This window comes from Triplophysa dalaica, chromosome 19 (assembly GCF_015846415.1).
Source record: "Triplophysa dalaica isolate WHDGS20190420 chromosome 19, ASM1584641v1, whole genome shotgun sequence".
Lineage (NCBI taxonomy): Eukaryota > Metazoa > Chordata > Actinopteri > Cypriniformes > Nemacheilidae > Triplophysa > Triplophysa dalaica.
The window spans coordinates 21,054,049-21,074,520 of record NC_079560.1 but is presented as its reverse complement, the minus strand read 5'-3'; the positions used below and the strand labels follow the sequence as shown (position 1 = coordinate 21,074,520).

General features: G+C 41.0%; 1 protein-coding gene across 1 annotated transcript in view; it reads left to right on the top strand.

Moving 5' to 3' along the window:
- The first annotated feature begins 8,724 nt into the window (after positions 1-8,724).
- The window catches only part of LOC130408403 (E3 ubiquitin-protein ligase rnf213-alpha-like), a 71,618-nt gene continuing 59,870 nt past the window's right edge, over positions 8,725-20,472 (top strand). The window contains exons 1-6 of the mRNA XM_056731908.1: positions 8,725-9,202; positions 11,301-11,416; positions 12,334-12,494; positions 12,604-13,175; positions 13,298-13,364; positions 13,487-13,611. Of these exons, the coding sequence (XP_056587886.1) occupies positions 11,314-11,416; positions 12,334-12,494; positions 12,604-13,175; positions 13,298-13,364; positions 13,487-13,611 (1,028 nt within the window). The 5' untranslated portion in view covers positions 8,725-9,202; positions 11,301-11,313. The remainder of the gene's footprint in view (positions 9,203-11,300; positions 11,417-12,333; positions 12,495-12,603; positions 13,176-13,297; positions 13,365-13,486; positions 13,612-20,472) is intronic.

The following is a 20,472-nucleotide window of genomic DNA, read 5'->3' as shown; positions in this document are numbered from 1 at the left end:
TCCGGTTCCTGATTGCATCGCTGCCGGCGGCTAGTTTGTATCCTCTGACACTTGCTTCACCTCACATTTGTTCTTGGTCTTATTATTAGTGTATTTTACTATCGTTACCTATCACTGTCGTTGCCGAATTATTTATAACTTTATATTCTAAACCTATATTAATTGAAACGTAACGCCGCTAGCAAATTAGCGTGTTAGCTTGCCTTCTGTTTACATTGTGGAATATCATCTCCCCATATTTGTCTTGTGTGCTAACTGTTTCTCTTTTTAAGCCTATATACTAAGACTCATCAAGCAACCTTGCTAAGTTAGGATTGCTCTTCATACCCGGTGAGTTATGGCTTCTATTCCTATTGTTGTTACTTGCACCTCATGTCATATGTTTAGTTTAGCCTTCTCTGTCAGCGGCGAGGGTTTTACATGTGATAAATGCAGGGAAGTAGTTAGGCTGACGGAGAAGATCTTACAATTAGAGTCTCGCATCCCATCTTTATTTGAGGATAGTAAGAGTGTAAGGACCGTAGAAAACACTTCGGATGCGAGCAATGTTAACGCACACAGCTCGGTTCCGGTTGAAAATCCCCTGCAGCAGGGAAGCTTTGTAACGGTGAGACGGCATAGTCGCAGGACAAAACATCACTCAACCGTTCCGATTAAAGTCTCGAACAGGTTTGCCCCGCTCAGTGACGCACCGACTGAGAAACCTGCTGAAAGTGCCCTAGTGATCGGTGATTCTATTGTCCGGAACGTTAACATAGAGACACCAGCCACCATAGTCAAATGTTTACCGGGAGCCAGAGCGCCTGACATCAAGTCAAATTTAAATGTGCTGGCTAAGGCTAATCGTAAATACAGTAAGATTGTTATTCATGTCGGCACAAATGATGTTAGACTCCGTCAATCGGAGATCACTAAAGATAATATTAAAGAGGTGTGTGAGCTCGCGAGCACGATGTCAGACACTGTAATATTCTCTGGCCCCCTTACTGCTTACCGTGGTGATGAGATTTATAGCAGATTATCATCACTAAATGGCTGTTTGTCTGAGTGGTGCCTGCAGAATAATATAGATTTTATAAATAACTGGAAGAGTTTTGAGGGCAGACCTGACCTGTTGAAACGAGATGGTCTCCATCCCTCTTGGGACGCGGTTTTCCTCCTCTCTAGAAATTTGGCACACAGTCTTAATAATGCTAAAGTCTGACTACCTAGGGCCCAGGTCAGGAAGGAGACAGAATGGCTTAACCAACTGTCTGCTTGCCGTCTCGCGTTACAGAATACACAAAATATACAACATGTAATAATCCCTTTTTACAAACAACATAAAATAGAGACTGTGTCTGTCCCCCGGATTAGCAAACATAAGATATTGTGTAAACCTCTTGAAAGTAATTTAATAAACGTTAAACAAATCAAACATGAACAAAATACAGATAATCAACTGTTACGACTCGGATTGCTTAATATTAGATCTCTCTCAAATAAAGCACTTTTTGTTAACGATTTGATAACCGATCATAAAATAGACATGCTTTGTTTGACAGAAACATGGCTAAAGCCAGATGATTATATTACTCCAAATGAATCCGTTCCCCAAGATTATTACTATAAACAGGAGCCTCGTCTAAAAGGTAGAGGGGGAGGTGTCGCTGCACTTTACAATAATTATTTTATTACCTCTCAGAAGTCTAATTTTAAATACAATTCTTTTGAAGTCATGGTACTTCACGTATCGACACCTAATACTAAGGACAAAACATTTTTTAAATTTATTCTAGCTATTGTATATAGGCCTCCAGGTCACCACACAGATTTTATTAAAGATTTTGGTGGTTCTTATCAGAACTAGTACTGGCCGCAGATAGAGTCCTTGTGGTCGGTGACTTTAATATCCATGTAGACAATAGGGTGACCACCCGTCCCGCGTAGCGCGTGCGCGCACAGCGTTTGAAGCCCAATTCATGCATCCCGCAAATTGAGACCCTGTCACGCATAATCAATGCTTGCTCAAAAAAAAGTTGGTCGCTCTATATCCTCGAGCCCCAGGCAGCCAAACGAACATTACTTGACAGTTCAGCACGCTACTGTTGCCACACCCACCCCTCAGTTGAACTGCTGACTAGGTTGTTCCGTTGTTGTTGTCATGACAGCGCGCGCACATGCACACACTTAGAAGGAACTTTTAGATGCGCGCTCCAATTTGAAAAATGGAGAAAGAGAGTCTGAGCCAGGGCCGATTCTAGGTTTTCAATATTAGGGGGGCTCAGTCTCCAATGAGGATATATATATAGAGAGAGAGACACACTCTAATCACCATATATTGTATACGTTACTAAAATAAATAATTAAGAAAGAATATGCAGAAAATCATAAATACAAGTTATCGTTATTCAAATGAATATCACATTAATCGGTCAATCTGCAACATTTATATTTCAAAGTGACAACAACAGCCACAAATCCATAAAATAAATGTCACAATCAACTGCTGAATCATTATTTAGTAAAAATAACTTATGGTGCTTTCATTTCGCTTGAGGTAACGTTAACAAATAGTTAACGAGAGGTGAACGCACATAAAACTTTTAAACAGTGGAAGGGAAAAGGGTCTTGTATCGCTTCCACATCATATTAAGATGCATTTATAACAAAGAATGGCAAAAATGCAGATGTCATGTTAATGAACACACCTTGTAAAGTTACTCTGCTAATGACGTTAACTCCAATGTGCTACTGTGTGAACTGAAGAATGCGCTAAATAACGCAGCCTAACGCCGTTTTCATAATAAGAGTTTTAAAGGGGGCTATAAAGCGATCTCGAATTCTTGTACAGATTACATTACACACAATATTTTAGGGGGGCTGAGCTAGAACTTTAGGGGGGCTTTAGCTCCCCTAAAAAGGGCCTAGCAACGCCACTGGTCTGAGCCATTAATTAAAAAGAGAAGGTGTGGGTACAAGAAAGACTGGGAAAATAAAATAGCTAAAGTAAATCGTAAGTGGAAGTCCATTTGTCAATTCATTGAATGTTCAAAATATTGTGAATCTTTATTTAAAAAAATATACATTGGCTGGCCTATTCAAGAGCATACATCAGCAATTACACATGTTTAGGGGAATAGGGCATTATTAATATACCATGTAAGGTGGTATGTGCTAGAAATGGGTAAACCACTAGTGAGTCTGTCCGGGGGGTGGGGGCACCGCCGCGCCAGGCAGTGTCCCACATTGTCCCTCAGAAACATACCCCTTGTCCCCCCTTCGGCTTATTAGCAGGTGGTCACCCTAGTAGACAATGATACAGATGCCTTGGGACTGGCTTTCAAAGACACTCTTAACTCCATGGGCGTTAGTCAACGTGTGTCAGGACCCACTCACCTTCGTAATCATACTTTAGATTTAATACTTTCTTATGGTATAAATGTGGACGATGTTAAAATCGTTCAGCAGAATGAAGATATTTCGGATCATTATGTGATATTATGTTTGCTTCAATGGCCTACGGCTGCAAATCAAACTCCTTGTTAGAAAAATGGTAGAACGATTACTTCAACTACCAAAGTTGCGTTTCTCGATAATCTGCCTGAATGGTCTAAAATATCTAGCATGAGTAAAATCGTTGACGATTTTGACACTACTATTGAAAATTTTAACTCTACTTTCTCGGAAATATTAGACATAGTTTAAATGTCTCCTCTGCGTTTAAAGAAAATTAAAAATGGCAGCCCAACACCGTGGTATAATGAACACACTCAGACTCTAAAAAAAGAATGCAAATGCAGGGTCAGACTCACAGCCCAAATCCAAGAAAATCCAAGAGTGTTTGTAGTTGGATGTTGCGGGTGTTTATTGTAAAATAGATAGAGTAAAAGACTAAACAAAAAAATGACAACTGTTTCAAATGTCTTTAAATATTCCTTTGTAGCGCTTTCTCCTATAAGCCAAGCTTTCCGGTATCGCAGATCCAGGCCGAGGTCAAAGACGTATCTGCTGGCACTTCTTCTCCCCTATCATGTGCTACCTGCTCCAACTTATAGGGTGGCGCGCCCCCTGGCTTTTTGGAAGGTGTACAACCCAAAAGCAATAGAAAAGACAACTATAAGTAAATTATGGAACCAAAAACAAACTCAAATGCGGCTCCTACAATCACGATGAACTGTCTAAAATCATTGGATCATCTAAATCAACAACATGCATGCTAGACCCTATACCTACAAAACTACTGAAAGAAATGCTCCCAGAAATTATAGATCCTCTTCTCAGTATTAATAACTCATCTCTGACATTAGGACATGTGCCTAAAGCATTTAAGGTGGCTGTTATAAGGCCTCTTTTAAAAAAAACCAAACTCGATCCCAAAAAGAACTAGGGAATTACAGGCCTATATCGAATTTACCTTTTATATCTAAAGTTCTGGAAAAAGTAGTTTCAACTCAATTATGCTCCTTCCTCCAAAGGAATGACATTAATGATGAATTCCAGTCTGGATTTCGAGCATGTCACAGTACAGAGACTGCTTTGATCAGAGTTACAAATGATCTGCTTTTAGCGTCTGACCGTGGCTGTATTTCGTTATTGGTGCTGCTAGACCTCAGTGCTGCATTTGACACCATTGACCACAGCATACTTCTACATAGACTCGAAAATTACGTCGGCATTAACGGAATAGCATTGAAATGGTTTAAGTCTTATTTATCCGACCGTTTTCAATTTGTAGCAATAAACAATGAGGTGGCCCGCAAATCACAAGTCCAGTACGGTGTACCACAGGGCTCAGTCTTGGGACCCCTGCTCTTCGCATTATACATGCTACCTCTAGGAGATATAATAAAGCGACACGGAATTAGCTTTCACTGTTATGCTGATGATACTCAACTTTATATTTCCTCGATGCCTCATGAAACCCAGCAGTTTCATCGAATAAAGGATTGCATAGTTGACTTAAAAATGTGGATGAGTAACAATTTTTTACTACTAAACTCGGACAAAACAGAAGTGTTACTTACTGGACCGAAAACTGCTATGCGTAACAACCAAGAATACTGCTTAACGATTGACGGATGCTCCATAAAATCCTCGTCATCAGCTAAGAATCTTGGCGTTGTATTCGACAGTACTCTCTCATTTGAAAGCCATGTCGCAAACACCTGTAAAATTGCATTTTTCCATTTTAAGAATATATCTAAATTACGTCATATGCTGTCACTGTCAGATGCAGAGAAATTAATTCATGCATTCATGACATCAAGACTAGATTACTGTAATGCACTTCTAGGTGGTTGCCCTGCGGGCCTATTACAAAAACTGCAACTGGTTCAAAACGCGGCAGCTCGAGTTCTTACACGTACAAAAAAGTATGAGCATATAACCCCGGTTCTGTCAACCTTGCACTGGTTACCTATAAAGCATCGCATTAACTTTAAGATCTTGCTTATTACCTATAAAGCCCTACATGGTCTAGCGCCGCAGTATTTGAATGAACTTCTATTGTATTACAGACCTCCACGTACATTACGCTCTAAGGGGTCCTGTCAGTTGGTAATACCTAGAATTTCAAAATCAAGTGCAGGTGGTAGATCCTTTTCTTATCTAGCGCCTAAACTTTGGAATATTCTTCCCTGCACGGTCCGGGAGGCAGACACACTCTGTCATCTTAAATCTAGACTAAAGACTCATCTTTTTAAATCTTGCATACACTACACCTCCATAATATTAATCCTCAGAGGATTTAGGCTGCATTATTTAGATCAACCGGAACCAGGAACACATCCAACAACAAATGATGTACTTGTTGCATCAAAGAGTGCAGAACAGTACTCTACTCTCAGCCAGTCTTGTCTCTTTGTTCCAAGGTTACCGCAGGATGCAGTTCATGCCCAGACCTGATGGCAGAGCTGAGAATGGGAAGCGGTGACCTGACAAGTGCTAAGAGGATAGAGCTGGATAAAGGACGCGACAACTTTGTTTTTCCTACAACATTTCAAATGCTATTAGATTGTTAATGATAATCTTAACTCCTTAATTTTTATATTTTTATTAAGCCTTGTTGTGCAAGCACTGTTGAGCTTGTGCAGAGGCAGCAGCTTTTGCCAGAGGGGAACTTGAATCCCCTGGTTGGGCCTGGGTTCCCCTGAGGGTTTTTTTCTCGATGGGAGTTTTGGGTTCCTCACCACCGTTTGCATATTGTTTTGCACTATCTGCCTGGCCGGGGGGGCTGCTTTAGAATTCTTACTTGTATTAAATGTGTCTCATGTACAGCTGCTTTGTAACAATGAAAATTGTAAAAAGCGCTATATAAATAAAGTTGAGTTGAGTAGATCCTGCTTTACTCTCCCAGTTCCATGCTGACCATCCTGACCGCCCAGCTCCCAGGGGTCGTGGGCGACTTCGTCGCCGGCAAAATCTCTCTTCTTCCCAGCCGTCAAGAGCCGCCTCGGGAGGGGGGGTAATGTCAGGATTCCATCACCATCTCACTCCACTCATTCCCTCACTCCGCCCACTCAGTCATTCACACGCTCATTGTCACCCGATTACTAATCACTATCACCTGGACCTCATCAGCAGTGCACCCATTTATACCACAGACCAACATTCACTCATTGTCTGATCTTGTCTACACATGACACAGACTCTATACCATACGTACCTGTATTCCTACCTACTATCCCGATCTTCTCAGCGAATCTTCTTCCCGCCTGCAAAGGAATTCATCATCAGCTTTATCAGCAAGATAAAGAGAGAGACTTGGTTACACTATGGATAAGTTTCCATCTGTTTTGTCATATTACCGGATATTCACCTATTTCGTTGTACCGATCCATTCTGCAAATTAAACTTATAAACTTACCATTCTGTCTGTTTCGTCTCTGCCAAAACCTGACAGACATAGCATATGCAGCTTTTGCAGTAATAAACTTTATTAAGCCTAGAATAAATATGTGCGTTAATATGTATGATATGCTTTTTAATTATGTTATTATGATAGCAGTGTATATGTAATCACGTTAAATATTGGCTAATATTCGGAGCAAAGGGATCCGTAGGCTTAACAACCATCTTTGTGCAAACCGACAATTTACTGTAGCTAAATGCGCGCATCCCGACTCAATTTTGCTACGTTCTCGCATATGCTTGGCTGCATGGGTGGGTCACTGGGCCTGAATCCTATATCCATATATGTAGCTGTTCATTGTATGCTTCTTTGCAAACACGATATAGCGTCAGCCTCTTCACGGAGGTAAACGGCAAGGCATTTGGCTATGTTAGCTATATTGAATAAATAAGTCCATGCTTGTTACATAACAATCATTGCGTAACATTATTGCGCATCCTTATAGTCAATCAATTTTTGTAATATGGAAACCAAAATCACCTGGGTTACTGATAAAAGACATGCATAGACTAAAAGGCCCGTGTAAGTTGCTTTGGATAAAGGTGTCTGCTAAATCCGTAAATGCAACATCTATTACTGTTCGTTCGTCCTGTTTTTAGCATGAAAGTCCACTGATGTGTGAGTTCAGCAGCAAAAATCAAGTGCAGATCAGTTTTATAATAAGATCTCTCATTCCAGACTCTCTTTTCATACTGGCCATGCATTAAGTACTGAAATATAAATCTAAAAACTACCCGGGGATACAGATAAATAGATCAAGGCCAACAACGTAAAAAGTGACCGGTGATCTGAGCGGGCCTCTGACCGAAAAACGACCATAATACAGATCACGAGTCGATGGTGCTACTAAGTAGGCTACATGACCACAACAATTTTACAAAAGGAAGGCACTTTACCTTTTACTTTATCTGACACGGCTTGTACCAGGAATTATTTATAGTACAATGATAATTTTATGCAATATTTCAACCGATTGCTTTTTTACATTTTATGTAGACAATACGTGCTATAGCCTATGTAATAAGCAAAATACATACAATAGGATTGGTTGGCCTTTATATAATTGTTGACGACGTTGTGAAACCTTAGATTACCAAAACAATGAATATTTTCTTCAGAAAGCAAGCAATAATGTGTTTAATGTTAGTAAACACTGCGCACATAATACAATCCTGTGAAATGATCAGTGGTAAATTGTTCTGGTCTGGCTCAGTTCATCGGGGATTGGTTGACAACGGTTCAAATTTACTGGCTTTGGAAATCAGTGGGAGGGGCTCATTATACAACAGACGAAACGCCGTAAATGACGCGCGCTCTGTGCAACCAAAGCGGCGCTTTTCGGCCGCCTTAAAACACCGTCAAATATGCCGTTATGAACGGCTTTTCGCGCGTTTTTTACGGCGTTTGGAATCGCGACGCCGTATTTTGCGGCGCAAGTACTGTTTAAAACGCTGTCAAAAACGGCGTTCCGATACAAACGCGTTTAATCTATGGCGTAATTGTGACCCTCTAGGCTTGCCATAAACGTTGGCTCCCTCTCTCTGCATTCCCTTTACTTTTGTCAACTTCCGCGCGTCAGAGAGGTCATGGCTGCGCGAGACTACTGTAACTCCAACAGCAGGGGTGCTTTTTACCCCAATCACCATACTTTTAGATATTATTCTGTTATTGAAAAGTTGTTGCATTCATTTACTTCAACAGAACTGAAAACCATTAACAAAAGACATTTATCTCAAAATATCTAAAGTCCTTTTAACAATTCGCATTCACTGCTTAAATCTACAACATTCTGAAAAGCATCAAATATGAGATCAAATGATCACCAAATCAAATTTGCTCTGCTGCCCGCGATCGTGTCCAAGATCAGCAGAAGATCCACGTGCAGATGGAAAAGTGCATGTTTAGGAAAGAGTATTTTTGTGCCATATGGTGTTTACAGGTGAATAAAATCATGGAACCTTCAGCCCCGTAACTTATATCGCCTACGGTTTGACGTCGCGTTAATGATAATAAGCAGTAAAGGGACACATATAGCAGTCTGTGATTTCCTTTATCGGCTCCATGTCATGAAAGTAGTTTATCTTAAGTAGCTTATTACATTTCAGACGCACCCTAAACTCACGCCCACTTTTCACGAAACGAAAGTTGAGAGAAATGCGCGAGCTCTATTGCTCTTCCTCGGTCGCATCATGTTTGTGGAGCTCATGATATAAGCGTGATCGGATCAGAGCAGCCGAGTGTCAAATACACGATGACATGCCTTGACATGTATGTTCATTTGTGACAACACACACACCTGCACTTCTGTAGGTAAGACACCGTCCACTTGCTGTTGTGTTCCGTGTTTGTTTAGCTTTAGCACGTCACTGGAGAAATATGTCTGACAGCGAGTTCTGCTAAATTGGGCATTAATATCACACATCAAATCATCTCTACAGTTAAAATGACACTCACAGTCTATTTCTTCCTTAAAGTAAACTTGTCTGAGCTAAACAATGGTTAGCTTGATTGTCATTGTGTTGTCGTGTTTGTTTTGGGCTGTATGTTTTGCAAATGTACAGATATAATAATACTGTGTTATTATGCACAGATCGCGATCGTTGAGCTATCGATAAATGCGAGACGCGGTTTGTATGTTTTATAAATATGAAGCTGGTTGTGACTTGTGAGATACAGGTTCGCAATTCAGAAACGTCATGTGACCAGGATGGTTAATAATACATTATGTTAAAGACATGGTATGTCATATATAAATATTGTTCTATATTTATATGTATACACATACGTGTGTCTGCCCTCAATGATTCAGTTGGTCATGTCTATAAATGAATAATGATCAATGATAAGACATTGGACGCAGTTAAGTTTCATTTTGAATTGAATAAATTGCGCGACAGCGGCCTCTATTGGCAGCGTGCAGATGAACAGTAGTGGGTTGTCTTCTTTTATTCGCTTATTTCTATTTGAATATGTTAAATGTGCTTTGTATGTTTTAGTGCTTGAAGTGGAGGGAAACTTCTGCTACTCTTTTGTGCACAGTTGATATATGGTAGTTTAAACCACAGTTCTACACAATAAAACTGTATTTGGAGATAATGCTGGTACAGGACGCCATATTTATTTACTAAAGGAACCATTTGCCAAACAACTGATTTCATAATGTTGTTTCTGTGTGTGGAAATTAATTTATTTATAAAATCACTGGAAGCATCTTGAGCATGACTTAAAGGGAAAGTTCACCTAAACATTACTCACTCTCTAGTTGTTCAAAACCCGTATACATGTCTTTGAGTTTGAGGTGGGAATATGAGAAATCCAGTTGTTTCAAATTATTCCATGATATACTCATCCTAGGTCTATCTGACCCTTACCTGAGGAATGGAATCTGAGATGTATTCAAAATATCCACTCGCTATCTAGCTTTAGAAGGTCTTTATTGACCCACTGGACTACTTTTGTGATGGATGAATGCAGTTTCTGGGCTTTAAAGGAAAAGATCATCTCAAAATTGTGTTATTTCTTACTCACCCATGTGACATTTAACATGTTTGAAACACAAATAAAGATGTTTAGGTGTCATCCTAGAGATTTCTAGGCCTCTTGAAAGACATCATGGTTAAATCTGTTGTCAAGGTCCAGAATAGTTCAATTGAGCTGCGAGCGGATGGAACATCATGGTAAACCGTGAGGACAGAAGAAACAATACTGCTCAGAAAGAATGTTCTCCAACCCTTTATCATTGGAGTGGTGATTTTTTTTAGGGAATGTAAACCTTTCCTCCTTTTTTAGGACTGGGTCCTAGGACTGGGCCACTGCACATGTGCAGCAAATGCGAAGTAAAATCAACATATTTGTACAAGGATGTCATCACAAATTGAGAAACTCGACCTGTCTTAACTTTCATACATATCAAACTAGCAAACGTTTGCAAGAGTGCAATCCTTTCAGTGTCTTCAGCCTTCTGCGTTGAGTGGTCAGACTCAGCCAATCAGATGGGCGGGTGGGCGGCATTGCTCTGGGCTGGGGGAGTATGGTACGACAGCATTACAGCCAAATAGTGCGTTTCACAAATAAATCAATTTATCCGCAAATCAGCTTTGAAAATGACCGATGTCCATAATCATAAAAATGCTAAATATCGACGTCGGTAACCAACCAGACCGATAATCGGTCAGTCCCTATCCATTAAGTCACATAAATATCTTTATTTGTGTTCCTAAGACTCTAGGAGGTCTTAAACCGTGATGAACGTTATGTGGGTGAGTAAAAAAGATTTGATTTTTTTAGATGAACTTTTCCTTTAAAATCTCGAGCCCCATTCAAGCAAATGGAAACTGAAAGCAAACGTAATTCTCAGAAATCATGCGAGTTAAAAATTGAGTAACTCATACTGATGGACTCTTTGCAGACATCACCTCAGAATGAAGTGTCTTCAATGCAATCACGTGCCTTTGGAAAAGTTTCCTAAATTCTGCAGTGAGTGCGGCTTTAAGATGTCATCAGAGTCCAGTGAGACGGCAACAGGTAGGAGCTCCAGGCTTCATGCAGCACATTTCTCTCTATGGTCTCTGATGTTTGTTCTTTCATTTCTTACAGTAATATCCAAGTTTTATCCCTTTATTTATTCTTGTTTATTACTGTTAAAGAATGATCAAAAAAGAAAGACGTGTTGTAGCTTTAAAGGGGTCCTTTATTATGATTTCTACCCTGCCCTGAATGATATCGCGAAGGGACACACGTGTTTCCCATCTATTACTCATCTATCTATTATGTAAACAAACTAGGATTTAAAGGGTCAAATCTCTGAAAATGTACGATTGTTTGGTTGGCAAATAAGAACTGATTCTGGTGAAAAAATATCTATATACCTTAGAATATTTTTATGACATGGAGAATTTTGTCCCTTTTCAGCATAAGTGTGAGTGTTTTAAATCTTAAATTGCTCCAAAAATAATAATGCACTATTGTTGTTGTTGATTAATAACTTATCCAAGACTATAAAATAGTGAAAAAACTGCTTCAGGTAAAGTATATTGAAAATAATAAGAATCAGGGCTGGGCGATACAGCTGAAAAATGTATCATCAATATGTTTCATGTCATTTGATATAGAGACCTTCTATACGTGTGCTGTGAACACGTGTCTGTGTGCATGTGCATCAGAGGCGCGCTAACATGTCAGAAGAAACATCTGTAAAAATTTTAACAAGCACAACTTCAAAATGCACGCAAATATATACTTAACTGCAATGTGTCTGATGTCAGAGATAAATAAGCTGTTAAATAGTGGATGTGAATGCTTGTGGCCTATTATATGTGCTGCTTTTAGTCACTTTGGAGTATAAGTTGCAGCATATTTTAGGTGCTACAACCCAATATGACATGTTTTACAGTCTGGAAAATACTTAGCATTTTCATTATTGACCTTTTTTTGTTGATCAGCCATGTCACAAGTCGAGTCTCAATCTTCGGCAAACATTCCATGTGGCATGGAAGCAGAAATGAGTGATGTGGGACTGCAGTCAGAAATGCTGGGTGACCAGAATGCCAGTATATCTCCAAAGCGTCCAAATGAAGATACCAACCTTACCCCCCAAAAAAAGGTGTTGGACGTGAAAATCTAATTTAACAATCGAAGGGTTATTTCTTATTCTTATCATTAAATTCTGTTGTTGATGATTTATAATATTTTTATTTATTCTGCTTGTACAGAAAAGAAAGAAAAAGAAGAAAAAAGCAGGTATTACAGTGGGCCCTTCTTCTCTGACCTCTGACATATCTCTGACTGGTAAAGATGAGAAAATGGATGAAGGTCAGTCGTCTGACAGTGATGACTCCAGCTGCACTGCACAGGTCATGCAGAAGTCAGCTGAATCCTCCTCTCATTTGAGCAAAGCAGAGAAGGAAAGCACTGGGAACGTAAGCGCTTCATCTTTAGATGCTGCTAAAGGTCAGTCTGTGGAGAGTTGTGCAGAGCCTGGATTGACTCAAGAGCTGAGCAGTACCTGCACTGCCAAAGCTTGTCCACCACCAGATCAGCCAACTGAGAAAGTTGACCGTGAGAATAAAGGCCAGACGAGTACAACCACAGGAGCACAAACTCCAGTCGATCAGAAAGCAAACATGAAGAGCAGCACAGGCAGTCAAAGAGAGACGGATGCTGAAGAACAGAAGAATCAGATCTCCAGTGGACATTCACCAGTCAAGCTTGAGCAGAGTCAGAAGCAGCAGTCTACTCGTTCTGGCAAGAAGAAAACAGAATCTGAGAAACACAAGGAAACCAGGCAAGACACTTCAAAGAAGTACTCAACTCGTTTTGAGGAGATTTGATAAATGCCTCCATTTTTTTACGGCTTCTCGTGTCATTTGTATTATATCCATAAATAAACTTATGTTGAAATTACAGAAATCTGAATGATGAACCAAAGGAGTCCTCACAGAAGATGATGTTTGGGCCACAGACTGGACTCAAGGTATGATGTTTTGGCCCAAGACATCAATTTGATTCTAAGGTCCAACCTATTTATTTCTCTGTTACTGGTAATCAAAACATGGAGTTTACAACTGTAGGAAACATTTCTATTCTGACATTTAGAAGGATAACGGCACCAGTGGAGATTCACCAGGGAAGTCAGAGCGCAGACCGAAGAAAGATTCTGCTGCTCACAACAAACCCAATGAAAGCAAGACAGAGAGTCAACGTGACGCACCTCCTAAAAGGTATTCAGACTAGACGCCAATGTATTGAATTTGAAAAAGATGTAAACAAGATTGTGAGGGACCACATGCAATGTTTACAATTCAGCTTTCATAACTGTTTCATGGGGTTTTTGTCACCTCAGTGTTTGTACTATATCCCGTTTGCCACGGCGTGACGCCACATTGCGGCTTTAGCATCTCGGTGCCGCACCATTTCCTGTTCATTCCTAGTTGTGCTAGTTTATGAGTTCCAAAAGCACATACATCCAACGCAAGCGTGATCCCCACAGGTCCTGGTGACATATTGACATCTTGGGAAGCGAATAGATTTTTATTTGCAATAAACTGAAGGTCACTGATAACATTATGAGCATGAATTCTACAGAAGCGGTGCCCAGTCCTGCTCCTGGAGAGACAGTTCGACTCTAACCCTGTTCAAAAACACCTGTCTTTAATTTGTCTAGTAATCCTTAATATCTTGATTAGTTGTTCAGGTGTGTTAGATTAGAGTTGAAGTGAACACTGCAGGACAGTAGATCTCCAGGAGCAGCACTGGATCCACCTGATCTACAGCTTCTGTTCTCTTCAACATCCTGATCGCACTTTCTGTGCGATCGGTTATATGACATACGATTCATCTCAAACATGAGCGGGCAGGGTTTGTATACAATGCAGAGGGAGGACGCGTGTTCAGATCTTAAGATATGTCATTTGCGTCAGGAAGTCGCTCAACACTCCAGTTCTAGAGGTGGCACTAAACTCAGCAGAAGCTGGTTTACGATCAGAAGATGACTGCTCATCATTTACTGCACTGAACAATCGATTCTCTTCAAAAGATGTCAATACGGGATCACACCTGTGTTGGAAATGTGCTTTTGAATCTCTTAGAAATTGGGCTGTATTACAGAAGGATCCTAACTTGAAAATCTTATCCTACATGTTTGATAACCATGGTCATTTCAGTTAGGACCTCATTTAGGACAAAAGCTATTACAGAACAGAACTTCCTAAGTGCATAACCTTATCCTAACTACATAAAGGAACGGGGTATTACAGAAGGGTCTTAACTTAAGGACCACCCTACACCTGCCTTAACTCGAAAATCATTTAAAAACAGACAGAAATGCTCACAATCGCGCTGTACAACAATGGTATTACATTTATTAATCATTGAAAATGAAGAACGGAGATGTTTAATGGAAGAAAGACTCTTGGAGGACCCTAAAGATGTGTTGATGACAAAACACATCAGTAACTACAAAATGCCGCACAACATGACATTACAGTTAGCACAGGAACTTCAAGCAGCATTACACAGGCCAGCAGAGCGTCACAGAGCATTTGCGGTTATAGTGCCTAATGCCTAATGCAGTACCTTAAATGAAGAAGTCACAAAACAACCTGTTTTTACTTAACCTGTATGGGACACTTTCTCAATGACACCCATCATTCGTGTTTCCCCGCTCTCGTTTTCTTCATCTCTTTCTTTTTTTATTCGCTTGGAAGTGTGGTAAAGTCTATCTTCACAGCTCCAGCTGTAGGGTTAATGCCGGACACCACAGACACATTTCCTGGAACTCTTGCCCACTCCCTGTGTTTGTCTTCATGAGTGAGCGAAGGTAAAAAACTTACCAAATAGCATCGGCTCTGCCATTTCTACCAAACTTATTCAAGTTTCTATTTCCGGGGCACTTAACTTAAAAGCTTGCCGGTTTTGTTTTTCTATTTTGTTGACCCCATCAGCAGCTCGAGTTAAGATTTTCTTCTGTAATACAAATTTGGGAAAAATTCTTCATTAAAAGTTTATTGTCATATCTTAAGTTAAGAACCTAAGATAAGAAACGTTCTGTAACATTGGACCCTGCTTACATCAATTATATAAAGCTGTGGATTTACTTAAAAATCTTCTTTATTGTTCTTCTCATGAAAGGGATCTCAGATGGCCTGGGGCAAAATGGCTTTAAAGATTTGGAACCATCTTTCATCAATTGAAGAATTGACATGTAGCCACACAAGCGTACATTATCTATGAAACATACTGGACTATCTGTCTTTGCTGTATTATCTTTTTGTTTTCAAATATTTCTATTGAGTTTTGCAGCGTTGAGCAATGTAGTTACGTGTCCAGACGTGTCCGTTGAACGCATGAATGCGATGGCCCAACAGAAGAGCTCATCAGGAGCTGTTAATACTGTGGCTGTTAGATTTTGGTAACACTCTTCAATAAGGTTCATTAGTTAACATTGGTTACTAGATTAGTTACTAGATAGTTTATCCGAGTTCATCTTAGTTTGAACATTTACCAATAATTAAATGAACTAAAACTCCTATTGCTTTTAATACACCTGGACCATGCAGTCTATTGACTGGATTTGTTGCATCTTCATTCGTCATTTGTTTTTTGACCCTTCCTTGTTAAAAAGCTTGTGATTGATAAAACAGCAGGGAAGAATCTTGTGTCTTGCCTCTTACACACACTCGCCCTCATCTGTTCACCCATGTGTGTGCAGCTCTGGTCTAGTGGATTGCTGGTACGTTGCTGTTTTGAGGCAACTGACATAGACTGCACCACAGACAATGACATAATATATATAGTTTTGGTATTTTAAAGAGCGCGTTGATAATATGGGCCTATAGAACGAGCGTACACTCTGCTAATGACATGCACATTCCAATCACTTTTTTTAATTGTGTGCTGTCTGCTTCAGTGAAGTTATTAGTGGGACATTAGGAGGCAGAGGCTGTGTGTGTGTGAATGAAAGAGAGAGACTGTAAGAGGAAACTCACGGAGAATGAGTTATTCCCATTGCACTGCTGTACTTGTCAATTATTTTGCGCTTTTTAAAGTAGCATTTTGACATGACGATTCATGAAATGATAAGCGCATCTGGAGACCCGAGTATCCAGCGTTATCAGTTTTTTAAACCATTCTCGAAAAGCTCATGCAAATGTGCATGTGTTTACTGTTTACTTTCAGTTACTTGCACTTTCAGCCAGACTTGTCTTACTGCTGGAGGAGGAGGGATACAAGTGGTGAAACGGGGAATATCGCATGGCTGTCAGCTAATCAGATTCGAGAACCAGAGACAACTGTTGTATAATATTTACATTTATACATTTATGTAAGCAACTTACATTGCTTTGTCCTATACATTTTACATAGGTATTTGCAATCCCCTGAGATCGAACCCACAACCTTGCGTTTTTAACGCAATGCTCTTATCACTGAGCTACAGGATATAAATTATAAATAAAAGGATTACAATGTTTAAGATTATTATTGTGGACATAAAGATAAAAAATCTGGCGCTTCAGATCATGCACTTAGATTGTTAAAACAGGGCCCATTTCTTTGGGGTCAAGGTTGTGGGTTTGATCCCAGGGGATTGCACATACCTATGTATAAATGTTAAGATAAAGCAATGTAAGTCACTTTGGATAAAAGTGTCTGCCAAATGCCTGAATGTAAATGTAATGTATACCTCCACCAGCGAATAAACATGCTTCATGCTTATAACAGCAGACTGGTTCAGACCACTGGGATCATTCAGTTGAGCAGTATGTCAAATTTATGATCTGATATCATTTCATGTACGATGACTGCCTTAGGTGAAAGCCGTCTAATGTTTAGTAGCCATAACTATAAAAATAGTTGATTTAGATTTTTTAGCGTTTTGATGGTGATCAGATATTTACTAGGTCCTTATCTTAACCTATTAGTTGACCTCACTATTGTGGGAACAGACACAGTCTCTGTAAGATTGCCAACACAAAGGTTTTGATGATTTATTAGGTTGTGATTATTAGGGATTGGGTTTACTAGTCAGATTGTGCGCAGACTAACTGTCAGGATTCCATCACCATCTCACTCCACTCATTCCCTCACTCCGCCCACTCAGTCATTCACACGCTCATTGTCACCCGATTACTAATCACTATCACCTGGACCTCATCAGCAGAGCACCCATGTATACCAGAGACCAACATTCACTCATTGTCTGATCTCGTCTACACATGACACAGACTCACTACCATACTTGCCTGCATTCCTACCTGCGATCCCGATCTTCTCAGCCTATCCTCATCCCGTCTGCCAAGGAATTTCATCATCATCATCATCATCATCATCATCATCATCATCATCATCATCATCATCATCATCATCATCATCATCATCATCATCATCATCTGCAAGATAAAGAGAGAGAGAGAGACTTGGTTACACTACTGATAAATTGTCATCTGTAATTTCATTTTACTGGTCATTCACCTGTTTCGCTGTACCGATCCATTCTGCAAATTAAAACATATAAACTTACCATTCTGTCTGCTTCGTCTCTGCCAAACCTGACAGAAGATCAGACCACCATGCAGAATCCTTCGGAATCCGCGGCGAATTCACCGGTTAATCCAACAACCTCTCATCAACCAACCTCTTCAGGTTCACTTCCTCAAACGCCTGCTGCTTCGTTCACTGCCTCAGCGTGTCCCATGGCCCGACCAGCTACATTCTCCGGTGAGGCGGAGGACTGCAGTGGGTTTCTTCTTCAGGTATCTTTGTATTTCTCCATGCAAGAACAGTTATTCGCTAACGATTCAGCTCGTGTGGCTTTTATCATCTCACTATTGTCTGAGCAAGCACTTCAGTGGGCACAGTCGCTGTGGAACTCAAATTCAGAAGTCGTCCAATCCCTTTCCGCCTTCATACAACATTTCAAAGAAGTTTTCGGTCAAGCTGCTGCCGATCTGTCAGTTCATGATCAACTATACAATCTTCGTCAGGGCAAATCTTCCGTGAGTACATTCTCCTTACGATTCCGTACCTTAGCGGGATCCAGTGGATGAAATGAGACAGCATTGATCACAGCCTATCGTCATGGTTTGAATTTTAACATTCGTCAATTGATGGTGGTTTATGATGACAGTCTGGGGATTGAGAAATGAATTCAAAAATCCATTAGAGTTTCGCAAAGATTATCAGCCTGTGCCTCTCCGATTCCCACTGTATGTCCTCCGCCCTCGCTTCCATCAGTCTCTCCTCCAGCACCAGAGCCTATGGATCTTGGCTCCGCCCATCTCCCAGCTTCAGAGCGTCAACGACGAATTCTTCATAAACTATGTCTCTATTGTGCCTCTGATAATCATCTTCTCAGCACTTGCCCTATTCGACCTCCATGCCTTGCGGTAGGCACTATTCAAGTCTCTCCTAAAGTGGAAGCCTTAAATCGCACCACTGTGCATATATTAACCTCTCGCATTTGTGTCTCAGCACAAGCCCTTATTGACTCCGGTTCGGCGGGGAATTTCATCTCCACCCAGCTTCTCCAAAAATTGAACATCCGCAAACATCGTAACTCCCAAGACCTCCTTATACAAACCATCCAGGGAAAACCACTGGGCACTTTTCTTCACTCGATTCAATTTCGTTGTTACTTACCGTCCAGGAAATAAGAATTGCAAGGCTGACGCTCTTTCCAGACTCTATTCATCTTCGGAGGACATCAGTACTGAAACCATCCTCCCTCCAACCTTAATCCTCAGCCCCATTCTCTGGGACATCGATCAGCAAATCTCTCAAGAAAATTCTCGCCATCCTGCTCCGCCCGGAGGTCCAGAGGGGCGTACTTTCGTACCTCAACATCTTCGTTCTCCCCTTCTGGACTCTGCTCACACAACTTCGGGCTCTGGACATCCAGGTAGCAAATGTACCCTCTCGCTCCTCAGTCAGCGGTACTGGTGGCCGTCTATTTCCGAGGATGTCGCCAGATTTGTCCGTGGCTGCTCAGTCTGCGCCATATCAAACACGCCCAGAAAACTACCTGAGGGTAAACTTGTGCCTCTACCTATCCCCAGATGCCCTTGGTCACACATCGGAGTGGACTTCATGACTGACCTTCCTAGATCCGGTGGATTTACCTGTGTGCTCGTTGTGGTGGATAGATTTTCCAAAGTCTGCAAGCTGATACCTTTACCTGGTTTACCCACAGCTTTAGAAACTGCTGAAGCATTGTTTCATCACATATTCAGAAACTTCGGCATTCCAGAAGACATTGTTTCGGACAGGGGACCCCAATTCATCTCCCGGGTGTGGCACGCCTTCTTCAAGCTCCTCGGGGTCACTGTCAGCCTCTCATCAGGATATCATCCGCAGACTAACGGCCAGACTGAGCGGAAGATTCAGGAGATTGGACGTTATCTGCGGACTTATTGCCACCAGTACCAAGACAGCTGGAACCGATACCTCCCCTGGGCTGAATACGCCCAAAATTCCGTCACTCAACGTCGGCGAAGTCCCCGTCTGGAGTATCTGGTGGACTGGGAGGACTACGGTCCAGAGGAACGTTCTTGGGTACTCCGTGATGATATCCTAGATCCTGCTATACTCTCCCAGTTACATGCTGACCATCCTGACCGCCCAGCTCCCAGGGGTCGTGGTCGACCTCGTCGCCGGCTAAATCTCTCTTCTTCCCAGCCGTCAAGAGCCGCCTCGGGAGGGGGGGTAATGTCAGGATTCCATCACCATCTCCCTCCACTCATTCCCTCACTCCGCCCACTCAGTCATTCACACGCTCATTGTCACCCGATTACTAATAACTATCACCTGGACCTCATCAGCAGTGCACCCATTTATACCAGAGACCAACATTCACTCATTGTCTGATCTCCTCTACACATGACACAGACTCACTACCATACTTACCTGCATTCCTACCTGCGATGCCTATCTTCATCCCGTCTGCCAAGGAATTTCATCATCATCTGCAAGATAAAGAGAGAGAGAGAGACTTGGTTACACTACTGATAAGTTGTCATCTGTTATTTCATCTTACTGGTCATTCACCTGTTTCGCTGTACCGATCCATTCTGCAAATTAAAACATAA